General features: G+C 42.0%; 1 protein-coding gene across 5 annotated transcripts in view; it reads left to right on the top strand.

The window, feature by feature from the left end:
• The window catches only part of LOC139747993 (uncharacterized), a 585795-nt gene that overhangs the window by 352579 nt on the left and 218730 nt on the right, over nt 1–14486 (top strand). For all 5 annotated transcript variants that reach the window (XM_071660527.1, XM_071660528.1, XM_071660529.1 and 2 more), the window contains 2 exons: nt 648–877; nt 5337–5447. In XM_071660527.1, coding sequence (XP_071516628.1) covers nt 648–877; nt 5337–5447 — 341 coding nt within the window. The remainder of the gene's footprint in view (nt 1–647; nt 878–5336; nt 5448–14486) is intronic.

The following is a 14486-nucleotide window of genomic DNA, read 5'->3' as shown; positions in this document are numbered from 1 at the left end:
TAGATACTTCGCAGCAATATTTAATGCTGAAAAACTACAACAAGTGCATATAAACAACAACTTCATTAAGTACGATGCAAACTCCAGTATACTATAACTTACACTGAAAAAAAACCCAGAAATATACCATTGTAAAGAAAAACAGTAATGTGTAACACCATTCTAAGACCAATTTTGATACATGGATCAGTTGAGATGACTCACAACCACCACACGTTTATACAACCGTGCTGCTAAGATGAGAGCACCTGGGTCGATCACAGAAGTTACAGAGATAAGATAAGGTGAGAAGCATGAGGATAAGAGAGGATTTGGATGTTTCAGAAACAACTGAAAAGACAAAGCAAAGGTGGTGGTATGGCCAGGTACAAAGAACAGAAGACGGGAGATATACCAAGAAGGTTTGCAACTGGACCCCTGGAGGAAGCTATTCAGCAGGATGGTCCACAGTGAGGTGGATATAAGGCATCAAGAGCTCACTTAGAAGAATAAAGACATGGAAGAAGTTTAAGAAAACGGAGAACACGAGAACAGGGACGAGTGAAGAAGATGGGTTGAAGGGCATCTGGCCAGAAAAATGGTGAGAAATATATGATTTTTTCTTGATTTTTTCGATAATGATTCACATTCATTGTTTCTCTTTCCAGCTATGACTCGCGTGAGCGTGACGGCAAGGGAGGTGGCATAGGCCGCGCCCAGCAGTGGGGAGACGAGGAGGCGTGGGGAGTGGAGCAGCGGGCGTGGTTTAATACCTCTACCTCCCCCGCCCACCTGCTGGTGAGGGACGTGCGTGGGCGCGACGAGGGCAACTATAGATGCAAGGTGCACTTCAAGGCTTCTCCCTCCTGGTCTCAGAAGATAACACTAGATGTTAAAGGTCAGTTATCTTAGCGTTCTGAAGTGACACACACACACACACACACACACACACACACACACACACACACACACACACACGTGGTGTATCGGTTAGTGTTACTGGTGGCCACGCATGATGCACGGTTCGCCTCGGATCAGCGCAAGGGGTTCGAATCCTGGTTGCGGTAGCCGGTCCACAGTCCACCCGGCTGTTCATCCTCCTGAAGGGGCTTGTCGATTAAATGGGCACTTGTCATATACTGGGATGTGTGTGTGTGTGTGTGTGTGTGCATAGAAGTAAAGACACGATTCATATATACAAGGTCAAGTGACGGAGTAACGCGGGTAAAAAACTCTCTCCCTCTAACTTACAAATTGTAGCCACACTGGCAACTCCACACCAGCACTGTGTATGATGGTAGACCGGTACAAGGCGATACCAGAAGCGGCTCTTACAGGGGGCGCTTAACTATCGCTATTCCATAAAACGGTCGTTTCGCAGTGGCCAATTGGGTTGTAATAAGAGTACTGGACGTGAGGCTCAGCAGGTAATCATACTGACGTACTCATAACACATGACAAGGATGATGTACTAATAGTTTTCAGGATGATTCTCTTATAAGATGATCAACAGAGAGAAATCTTGATTCTTAAACACAAGAATCTTATGGTAGAAAGGGATCATTAATGAGTAAAGTATGTGTATAAATGAACTGGATTTCTTTACTCATAAACAATGATGGTTTTATTTTTATTTCCGAGAAGACTTATTAGGCTTGGTACTTAAGCTTGGCTGTGAGCTTATAGAAGCTTGGGCGAGTGAAGTGGGTCGGACTGGAATTATGAATAGGGATTACCTTCAACCTATTGAGGACACTGAGAATTAAGAGCATTTACTGAATAAACCTACAGCCAAGGTACAGATAGGATGCAGAATTTGCAGGAAAAACTTGGTATCTTGCATGGTATACTTAATGATGATGACCATCTACCATCAGATAGATAGATGGAGGCAGAATGAAGGAGCATGTGATGGCAGGAGAAAATATTAGAGAGTTTAAAGATGAATTATTTGAGGCCATAAGGATGAGGATTTATTACCAATGACAGAGAAAAAAGTTAGGAATGACAACAAATAGATATAGAATTAGATAAACTGTGGAGTGAGTGAGAGACTTGAGAAAAAGCATCTGGTGTTAGGAAGAAATTAGGGAATAGAGATGTCTGCTTTCTGGTCAGGATAATGATTCACCGTGATTGAAGGAGTTCACCGGGAATTAAGCCAGAGAAGAGACGGTGCAACAGTGGAAAAGAGCAGTAGCGTCTTAAATGCTTGTCGCTCAGGATAACGAGATGTCCCATAGCACAGAGACCATAGATGGTCGAGGATGGGAAGTAAGAGAGAGGAGCAACGTCTGGATTTGGGGGACATTGAAACAGAGACACAGTAAATCATTAAGTGAAGCGACAGAGACGGTCATATATGCTGCTGAAGGCAGAACAAACAGAAGAATATGGTTTGTGTGATAGCAAGCGTAGGGAGAAGTGCAGAACATTCGATGATCAGTGGATACTGTGGAAAATATAGATGAAGGAGGAACAGACATGGAGGTAACGAAGCTACATTCCAGGACTTAGTCGACAAGTAGGTAGAACCAAAGCTAAGAACACTGGGTAAACGCTAGATAGGAAGGAGTAGATCAATGATGAGTTATGGACTGGGCAAAGATCATATTTTGACTTAAGAAAGCAAAGGTGGATAAGGAAGATTTGCACATCACATAGTCAAAGGATGAGAGAAACGAAGAGATTTGGCAGATATGGTGAAGACTTGATGATTACCTTCATTGTGGAGCTTTGTCTGTAGTAAGCTGTATTAAAGGAGACTTCTGTCAGAGTTACGAACATGGATCAATTCAGTAGGGCATTCATCAAAGATCACACGGCGAGGGAAGAACGATGTAGGACGGGTAATACAGTAAGAGGCAAACAGCAGAAGACCATAAACAAGAGGTTTGGAAGTAAAACAACCCAAACCATAACCTTGGTGAGGCGAGGGTCATCAAGTGATACAAATGTCAGACCAAAAAAGATGTATATGAATGTGGTTGAATTGGTAGTAATTGGAGGTGAACTAGAGGCCAAGAAACGAATTAGGGACAGCAAACCCGACACTGTCAGAATAAGAGACAAAACTGGGGATAATACATAACAAGAGACAGTATCAGTTTTCACGGAATATTGAATGTGGTCCAGTTGAATAGTTCATGATGGGAAGGGTCAGGTAAGGTCACCACTTTGACCTGAGATCACCCCACCGACTTCTCTTATATGTATTCCTGTATATAGATTGTCTGGTGTGTGTTTCTGTGTGTGTGTGTATATATATATATATATATATATATATATATATATATATATATATATATATATATATATATATATATATATATATATATTTCCATTTGCTTTTCTAAGTATTTCTCACATACATTCTTCAAAGCAAACACCTGATCCACACATCCTCTACCACTTCTGAAACCACACTGCTCTTCCCCAATCTGATGCTCTGTACATGCCTTCACCCTCTCAATCAATACCCTCCCATATAATTTACCAGGAATACTCAACAAACTTATACCTCTGTAATTTGAGCACTCACTCTTATCCCCTTTGCCTTTGTACAATGGCACTATGCACGCATTCCGCCAATCCTCAGGCACCTCACCATGAGTCATACATACATTAAATAACCTTACCAACCAGTCAACAATACAGTCACCCCCTTTTTTAATAAATTCCACGGCAATACCATCCAAACCTGCTGCCTTGCCGGCTTTCATCTTCCGCAAAGCTTTCACTACCTCTTCTCTGTTTACCAAATCATTTTCCCTAACCCTCTCACTTTGCACACCACCTCGACCAAAACACCCTATATCTGCCACTCTATCATCAAACACATTTGGATTTGTATGTAGCATTTATGGATCTGGAGAAGGCATATGATAGAGTTGATAGAGATGCTCTGTGGAAGGTATTAAGAATATATGGTGTGGGAGGAAAGTTGTTAGAAGCAGTGAAAAGTTTTTATCGAGGATGTAAGGCATGTGTACGTGTAGGAAGAGAGGAAAGTGATTGGTTCTCAGTGAATGTAGGTTTGCGGCAGGGGTGTGTGATGTCTCCATGGTTGTTTAATTTGTTTATGGATGGGGTTGTTAGGGAGGTAAATGCAAGAGTTTTGGAAAGAGGGGCAAGTATGAAGTCTGTTGGGGATGAGAGAGCTTGGGAAGTGAGTCAGTTGTTGTTCGCTGATGATACAGCGCTGGTGGCTGATTCATGTGAGAAACTGCAGAAGCTGGTGACTGAGTTTGGAAAAGTGTGTGGAAGAAGAAAGTTAAGAGTAAATGTGAATAAGAGCAAGGTTATTAGGTACAGTAGGGTTGAGGGTCAAGTCAATTGGGAGGTGAGTTTGAATGGAGAAAAACTGGAGGAAGTGAAGTGTTTTAGATATCTGGGAGTGGATCTGGCAGCGGATGGAACCATGGAAGCGGAAGTGGATCATAGGGTGGCGGAGGGGGCGAAAATCCTGGGGGCCTTGAAGAATGTGTGGAAGTCGAGAACATTATCTCGGAAAGCAAAAATGGGTATGTTTGAAGGAATAGTGGTTCCAACAATGTTGTATGGTTGCGAGGCGTGGGCTATGGATAGAGTTGTGCGCAGGAGGATGGATGTGCTGGAAATGAGATGTTTGAGGACAATGTGTGGTGTGAGGTGGTTTGATCGAGTGAGTAACGTAAGGGTAAGAGAGATGTGTGGAAATAAAAAGAGCGTGGTTGAGAGAGCAGAAGAGGGTGTTTTGAAGTGGTTTGGGCACATGGAGAGGATGAGTGAGGAGAGATTGACCAAGAGGATATATGTGTCGGAGGTGGAGGGAACAAGGAGAAGAGGGAGACCAAATTGGAGGTGGAAAGATGGAGTGAAAAAGATTTTGAGTGATCGGGGCCTGAACATGCAGGAGGGTGAAAGGAGGGCAAGGAATAGAGTGAATTGGAGCGATGTGGTATACCGGGGTTGACGTGCTGTCAGTGGATTGAAGCAAGGCATGTGAAGCGTCTGGGGTAAACCATGGAAAGCTGTGTAGGTATGTATATTTGCGTGTGTGGACGTATGTATATACATGTGTATGGGGGTAGGTTGGGCCATTTCTTTCGTCTGTTTCCTTGCGCTACCTCGCAAACGCGGGAGACAGCGCCAAAGTATAATAAAAAAAATATAATATATATATATATATATATATATATATATATATATATATATATATATATATATATATATATATATATATATATATATGAACCATTATTTTTTGAGTATATATAGTTTTTCTTGTCGTTGTAGTTTTAACTGTAACTGTTTGCTCCTTTCCCTCGAGTGTAGCAGCAAGTCTCACATCTCTTCCTCCCTCCTTCCCTTCCCAGATCCACCAGGGTTCCCGAGAATCCAGGATGAGTCAGGACAGCGGCTGGAGGGCCCCATCGGCCCGTATGAGGACGGATCCACCGTCAGGATGACCTGTCTCAGCTCCGGAGGTAAGGTGCTCGAGGTGATCCACGTAGTCAGTCATCCATCCAGGGTGAGTAAAGGTGTCTGGAATCTTTCACACCAGTTCGAGGTGATCCATGTAGTCAGTCATCCATCCAGGGTGAGTAAAGGTGTCTGGATTCTTTCACACCCGTTCTCATGAGGGTTGACACGCTGGTAAGCAAAACACGTACGATCGAACACCACTCCTGGTTGGGTGCGTTAAGAATGTGGGGTTTAGGTCGCTTGCCTCAGGATATTCATTGGTGCTGGAATGTGTTTAAATCCACTGCAGAACAGAATTTCTATTTTAGAATATCCTTTAGGATAGACGCTGTCAGTGGACGAGGATCAAACGAAGGAAAATTAAACAAGTCACACGAGTTTCTAAGAATAACAATAGTTTTCAAAAGTTTTCAACCTTCGTCATCAGTCCAATTGGTTTCGCCCGTCATGAGCTTCACTGTGCTCATGTCCAGCAGGCAAGCGCCCCCATGGCCACAGGGATGATGTTATGTGAAAAATTAATGTATTTCCTGGCTGATAATTCTGTCAGAGTAGCCATAATTAGCAAAACAAAGAAAAAATAATCAGTCTAGTTTAAACTAATTCTGTTGTTATGATAATCCCAAGTCAGTAACTTAATCTTGAAGAAAAGTCTAACTTAAGACATTAATCTCTTTGTTTAGTTAGTTGAGACAGTACGGGCAGCTAAGTGCTAATTTAAGGCCATCTCACAGTCTCTCTCTCTCTCTCTCTCTCTCTCTCTCTCTCTCTCTCTCTCTCTCTCTCTCTCTCTCTCTCTCTCTCTCTCTCTCTCCAGCGGGGGGCTGAAAATCCTCCCCTCCCGGTTATTGATTTTCCGAAAGAAGGAACAGAGAAGGGGGCCAAGTGAGGATATTCCCTCAAGGGCTCAGTCCTCTGTTCTTAACGCTACCTCGCTAAAGCGGGAAATGGCGAATAGTATGAAAAAAAATATATATATTTTTTTTTTTTTTTGCTTTGTCGCTGTCTTCCGCGTTTGCAAGGTAGCGCAAGGAAACAGACGAAAGAAATGGCCCAACCCACCCCCATACACGTGTATATACATACACGTCCACACACGCAAATATACATACCTACACAGCTTTCCATGGTTTACCCCAGACGCTTCACATGCCCTGATTCAATCCACTGACAGCACGTCAACCCCGGTATACCACATCGATCCAATTCACTCTATTCCTTGCCCTCCTTTCACCCTCCTGCATGTTCAGGCCCCGATCACACAAAATCTTTTTCACTCCATCTTTCCACCTCCAATTTGGTCTCCCACTTCTCCTCGTTCCCTCCACCTCCGACACATATATCCTCTTGGTCAATCTTTCCTCACTCATTCTCTCCATGTGCCCAAACCATTTCAAAACACCCTCTTCTGCTCTCTCAACCACGCTCTTTTTATTTCCACACATCTCTCTTACCCTTACGTTACTTACTCGATCAAACCACCTCACACCACACATTGTCCTCAAACATCTCATTTCCAGCACATCCACCCTCCTGCGCACAACTCTATCCATAGCCCACGCCTCGCAACCATACAACATTGTTGGAACCACTATTCCTTCAAACATACCCATTTTTGCTTTCCGAGATAATGTTCTCGACTTCCACACATTCTTCAAGGCTCCCAGGATTTTCGCCCCCTCCCCCATCCTATGATTCACTTCCGCTTCCATGGTTCCATCCGCTGCCAGATCCACTCCCAGATATCTGAAACACTTTACTTCCTCCAGTTTTTCTCCATTCAAACTTACCTCCCAATTGACTTGACCCTCAACCCTACTGTACCTAATAACCTTGCTCTTATTCACATTTACTCTTAACTTTCTTCTTTCACACACTTTACCAAACTCAGTCACCAGCTTCTGCAGTTTCTCACATGAATCAGCCACCAGCGCTGTATCATCAGCGAACAACAACTGACTCACTTCCCAAGCTCTCTCATCCCCAACAGACTTCATACTTGCCCCTCTTTCCAAAACTCTTGCATTCACCTCCCTAACAACCCCATCCATAAACAAATTAAACAACCATGGAGACATCACACACCCCTGCCGCAAACCTACATTCACTGAGAACCAATCACTTTCCTCTCTATCTACACGTACACATGCCTTACATCCTCGATAAAAACTTTTCACTGCTTCTAACAACTTGCCGCCCACACCATATATTCTTAATACCTTCCACAGAGCATCTCTATCAACTCTATCATATGCCTTCTCCAGATCCATAAATGCTACATACAAATCCATTTGCTTTTCTAAGTATTTCTCACATATATTCTTCAAAGCAAACACCTGATCCACACATCCTCTACCACTTCTGAAACCACGCTGCTCTTCCCCAATCTGATGCTCTGTACATGCCTTCACCCTCTCAATCAATACCCTCCCATATAATTTACCAGGAATACTCAACAAACTTATACCTCTGAAATTTGAGCACTCACTCTTATCCCCTTTGCCTTTGTGCAATGGCACTATGCACGCATTTCGCCAATCCTCAGGCACCTCACCATGAGTCATACATACATTAAATAACCTCACCAACCAGTCAACAATACAGTCACCCCCTTTTTTAATAAATTCCACTGCAATACCATCCAAACCTGCTGCCTTGCCGGCTTTCATCTTCCGCAAAGCTTTTACTACCTCTTCTCTGTTTACCAAATCATTTTCCCTAGCCCTCTCACTTTGCACACCACCTCGACCAAAACACCCTATATCTGCCACTCTATCATCAAACACATTCAACAAACCTTCAAAGTACTCACTCCATCTCTTTCTCACATCACCACTACTTGTTATCACCTCCCCATTTGCGCCCTTCACTGAAGTTCCCATTTGCTCCCTTGTCTTACGCCCTTTATTTACCTCCTTCCAGAACATCTTTTTATTCTCCCTAAAATTTAATGATACTCTCTCACCCCAACTCTCATTTGCCCTCTTTTTCACCTCTTGCACCTTTCTCTTGACCTCCTGTCTCATTTATACAACTCCTACTCAATTGCATTTTTTTCCCTGCACAAATCGTCCAAATGCCTCTCTCTTCTCTTTCACTAATAATCTTACTTCTTCATCCCACCACTCACTACCCTTTCTAATCAACCCACCTCCCACTCTTCTCATGCCACAAGCATCTTTTGCGCAATCCAACACTGATTCCCTAAATACATCCCATTCCTCCCCCACTCCCCTTACTTCCATTGTTCTCACCTTTTTCCATTCTGTACTCAGTCTCTCCTGGTACTTCCTCACACAAGTCTCCTTCCCAAGCTCACTTACTCTCACCATCCTCTTCACCCCAACATTCACTCTTCTTTTCTGAAAACTCATACAAAATCTTCACCTTCGCCTCCACAAGATAATGATCAGACATCCCTCCAGTTGCACCTCTCAGCACATTAACATCCAAAACTCTCTCTTTCGCGCGCCTGTCAATTAACACGTAATCCAATAACGCTCTCTGGCCATCTCTCCTACTTACATACGTATACTTATGTATATCTCGCTTTTTAAACCAGGTATTCTCAATCACCAGTCCTTTTTCAGCATATAAATCTACAAGCTCTTCACCATTTCCATTTACAACACTGACCACCCCATGTACACCAATTATTCCCTCAACTGCCACATTACTCACCTTTGCATTCAAATCATCCATCACTATACATCACTATACTATATATATATATATATATATATATATATATATATATATATATATATATATATATATATATATATATATTTTTTTTAAACTATTCGCCATTTCCCGCGTTAGCGAGGTAGCGTTAGGAACAGAGGACTGGGCCTTTTTTGGAATATCCTCACCTGGCCCCCTCTGTTCCTTCTTTTGGAAAATTAAAAAAAAAAAACGAGAGGGGAGGATTTCCAGCCCCCCGCTCCCTCCCCTTTTAGTCGCCTTCTACGACACGCAGGGAATACGTGGGAAGTATTCTTAATCCCCTATCCCCAGGGATGATATATATATATATATATATATATATATATATATATATATATATATATATATTTTTTTATATTTTTTTATTATACTTTGTCGCTGTCTCCCGCGTTTGCGAGGTAGCGCAAGGAAACAGACGAAAGAAATGGCCCAACCCCCCCCCATACACATGTATATACATACGTCCACACACGCAAATATACATACCTACACAGCTTTCCATGGTTTACCCCAGACGCTTCACATGCCTTGATTTAATCCACTGACAGCACGTCAACCCCGGTATACCACATCGCTCCAATTCACTCTATTCCTTGCCCTCCTTTCACCCTCCTGCATGTTCAGGCCCCGATCACACAAAATCTTTTTCACTCCATCTTTCCACCTCCAATTTGGTCTCCCTCTTCTCCTCGTTCCCTCCACCTCCGACACATATATCCTCTTGGTCAATCTTTCCTCACTCATTCTCTCCATGTGCCCAAACCACTTCAAAACACCCTCTTCTGCTCTCTCAACCACGCTCTTTTTATTTCCACACATCTCTCTTACCCTTACGTTACTCACTCGATCAAACCACCTCACACCACACATTGTCCTCAAACATCTCATTTCCAGCACATCCATCCTCCTGCGCACAACTCTATCCATAGCCCACGCCTTGCAACCATACAACATTGTTGGAACCACTATTCCTTCAAACATACCCATTTTTGCTTTCCGAGATAATGTTCTCGACTTCCACACATTCTTCAAGGCCCCCAGAATTTTCGCCCCCTCCCCCACCCTATGATCCACTTCCGCTTCCATGGTTCCATCCGCGGCCAGATCCACTCCCAGATATCTAAAACACTTCACTTCCTCCAGTTTTTCTCCATTCAAACTCACCTCCCAGTTGACTTGACCCTCAACCCTACTGTACCTAATAACCTTGCTCTTATTCACATTTACTCTTAACTTTCTTCTTCCACACACTTTACCAAACTCAGTCACCAGCTTCTGCAGCTTCTCACATGAATCAGCCACCAGCGCTGTATCATCAGCGAACAACAACTGACTCACTTCCCAAGCTCTCTCATCCACAACAGACTTCATACTTGCCCCTCTTTCCAAAACTCTTGCATTTACCTCCCTAACAACCCCATCCATAAACAAATTAAACAACCATGGAGACATCACACACCCCTGCCGCAAACCTACATTCACTGAGAACCAATCACTTTCCTCTCTTCCTACACGTACACATGCCTTACATCCTCGATAAAAACTTTTCACTGCTTCTAACAACTTGCCTCCCACACCATATATTCTTAATACCTTCCACAGAGCATCTCTATCAACTCTATCATATGCCTTCTCCAGATCCATAAATGCTACATACAAATCCATTTGCTTTTCTAAGTATTTCTCACATACATTCTTCAAAGCAAACACCTGATCCACACATCCTCTACCACTTCTGAAACCACACTGCTCTTCCCCAATCTGATGCTCTGTACATGCCTTCACCCTCTCAATCAATACCCTCCCATATAATTTACCAGGAATACTCAACAAACTTATACCTCTGTAATTTGAGCACTCACTCTTATCCCCTTTGCCTTTGTACAATGGCACTATGCACGCATTCCGCCAATCCTCAGGCACCTCACCATGAGTCATACATACATTAAATAACCTTACCAACCAGTCAACAATACAGTCACCCCCTTTTTTAATAAATTCCACTGCAATACCATCCAAACCTGCTGCCTTGCCGGCTTTCATCTTCGCAAAGCTTTCACTACCTCTTCTCTGTTTACCAAATCATTTTCCCTAACCCTCTCACTTTGCACACCACCTCGACCAAAACACCCTATATCTGCCACTCTATCATCAAACACATTCAACAAACCTTCAAAATACTCACTCCATCTCCTTCTCACATCACCACTACTTGTTATCACCTCCCCATTTGCGCCCTTCACTGAAGTTCCCATTTGCTCCCTTGTCTTACGCACTTTATTTACATCCTTCCAGAACATCTTTTTATTCTCCCTAAAATTTAATGATACTCTCTCACCCCAACTCTCATTTGCCCTTTTTTTCACCTCTTGCACCTTTCTCTTGACCTCCTGTCTCTTTCTTTTATACGTCTCCCACTCAATTTCATTTTTTCCCTGCAAAAATCGTCCAAATGCCTCTCTCTTCTCTTTCACTAATACTCTTACTTCTTCATCCCACCACTCACTACCCTTTCTAATCAACCCACCTCCCACTCTTCTCATGCCACAAGCATCTTTTGCGCAATCCATCACTGATTCCCTAAATACATCCCATTCCTCCCCCACTCCCCTTACTTCCATTGTTCTCACCTTTTTCCACTCTGTACTCAGTCTCTCCTGGTACTTCCTCACACAAGTCTCCTTCCCAAGCTCACTTACTCTCACCACCCTCTTCACCCCAACATTAACTCTTCTTTTCTGGAACCTATAGAAATCTTCACCTTAGCCTCCACAAAATAATGATCAGACATCCCTCCAGTTGCACCTCTCAGCACATTAACATCCAAAAGTCTCTCTTTCGCGCGCCTGTCAATTAACACGTAATCCAATAACGTGTTAATATATATATATATATATATATATATATATATATATATATATATATATATATATATATAGCGTTAATGAGATTGCCTCGATTCGGGCCAGGTATCCAATTTATTGACCATCCTTAGAGGAGGATGAACATCTGGGTTGGCTACGGACCGAGTGCCACGACCATGAATCGAACCTAAGCGGGTTCGACCCCTGGTAGCTCGTAAATCCGTCACGGTCAGCATCGCTAGCCACTACGCCACGGAGGCGCCATAAATGTATAGGTCTAGAGGTGTATAGTTCCAGATGTAGGTAGATGAATCTACATGGCTCAGAGGAACTCACAACGGTAGGAGAGTAGAAGTAGATGACGAAGGGTTGACCTAGTGTTGTATGTGGGTCATGGCTGCCCGGGCAGGTGATGGACTCCCTCTGTGTGAAGGTCAACGTACTACGTTATTGGTTCAGTTACCGTTTAGTTCTCATCGAGTGAGGATAGAAATGTCAGTGTGAATCTATTTTCTCACGTACCATTCTCTCTCTCTCTCTCTCTCTCTCTCTCTCTCTCTCTCTCTCTCTCTCTCTCTCTCTCTTCTCTCTCTCTCTCTCTCTCTCTCATTGCTTTATGGACTCGCTCTTTCTTTAAATCCATTCATCTAGCTCTGTATAAGTCCTCGGGGGGGGGGGGGGGGGGACGTGAGTCCCACATCTGAGGCAGACTCTAATGGCCGCTTGATTTAAAGAAAACAAGTGGTATTTTGACAGGGATGTGATCATAAGACAAAGAAAATATCTGGTCTTTGTGAGACGGTGGATGAAAGTGGAATATAGGAAACGTATTGGAATTAAAGGAGCGAATGTCATGTAAAACTTAGATGTATCTAAAGACATAGATGAAAGATCGTAACGTTCTAGATAGGAAGAATAATATTTTGTGTTTGTAATATATATATATATATGTATATATATATATATATATATATATATATATATATATATATATATATATATATATATATATATATATATTACAATATATATATATATATATATATATATATATATATATATATATATATATATATATATATATATATATATATGAACTCTTATTATCATGATAGATTTCAGTCATTTTTGAGTCAATTTTTCTTCCATATGGAAGCAAATCGTGGATAAGAAGGGATGCGTGATATCAGAGATGATTAAATGCTCCTCTGAAATTCATAAGAGAAAATGTGAGCATTTAAGTGTGGATGAGGATAGCGAGGGGTCCTGGACCCAGGGTTATCAGTAGTGACGCTGCCGTAGCCTATATACAAGTCGTACAGACCATCTTATCTTTACGAAAGGCGAACATGGCCCTAAGGGCACAGATGTGCTCAGTGTAGAAGATATATGTTATACAGTGTCCTTTCCTCCTTCCTCAGAGGCTACAGACTAATCTGTTTCTTAGCTTCTTCTGGTTAACTCAAAAGGTAGAGAACAGATGTGCAAAGTGGATAAAGAAAAAAGTCCAAAATGTTGAGACTATTTATCATACACTAACTAGTCTGATTGAAACGTTATGATTTTTCCCATTTCTTTCGTCTACCTCTTGTTGATTTAATGATCTTTTTAATATGAAATTCTTGGTTATATTCGCTCTCAGGAAAGAGTGTTTTACGTTCAAAAAGCAAGTATAACATACGGACGATACAAATGAAAATTATATGATATACCAACACTTTTACCAGAGTTAACTATATATATTTGTTTATAATACTGGGTTAGCAGAGATGGAGCTCCAGAGAGAAATTGCTAATGTGCCACTTGAGTCTAAACTAGTATTCTTTACTATGAAGTTGGCTCAATGTAAGATATTATCATGTGAAGATAATGATAGTGAGAAAATGAAAGGGCCGCGAGCAGCACTAAAACTTCTAACGCAGGCTACGTCTTCAGAAAAGCCCTACTTTGATTATATTCATCATAGAACAGTAAATGTTATTTTGAAATTACATTGTATCTTGATGTAAGGTGATTTTAATAGAAATGTCTTTACAGTAAATGATCGTGCGTGATATACGTTATATGTACAGGAATAAGTCTTTCGTTATCAAGATGACTTTTGAGAGAACTTTACGTTAGGGAATTCTTGTAACAAGCGATTGTTTGATAGCATGTGGCTTAACAGTGTAGTTATTAGTGCAACCAGTGTTTAAAACCCGCACAAGGAAGACGACTGAAGGTAAATTAAGCTGTTTTACCTACAGTTTCGGGTTGATCGGTGAGTGGCGCCTGGTGTGAGAAGAGAGTGGTAAGAGTAAGTGAGCTTGGAAAAAGAAACGTGTGTGAAGAAACACTGGGAGAGATTGAGAGTAGAATGTCTCAAAAAGGCAAGAGTAAATGAAGCAAGAGGAGTGGGTAAGGAATGGCTGGTATTTAGGGAAGCAGTGCTGGCATGTGCGAGAGATGCAT

This window comes from Panulirus ornatus, chromosome 71, assembly GCF_036320965.1.
Source record: "Panulirus ornatus isolate Po-2019 chromosome 71, ASM3632096v1, whole genome shotgun sequence".
NCBI classification, from domain to species: Eukaryota; Metazoa; Arthropoda; class Malacostraca; order Decapoda; family Palinuridae; genus Panulirus; species Panulirus ornatus.
This window is presented reverse-complemented; position numbering and strand designations above follow the sequence as displayed.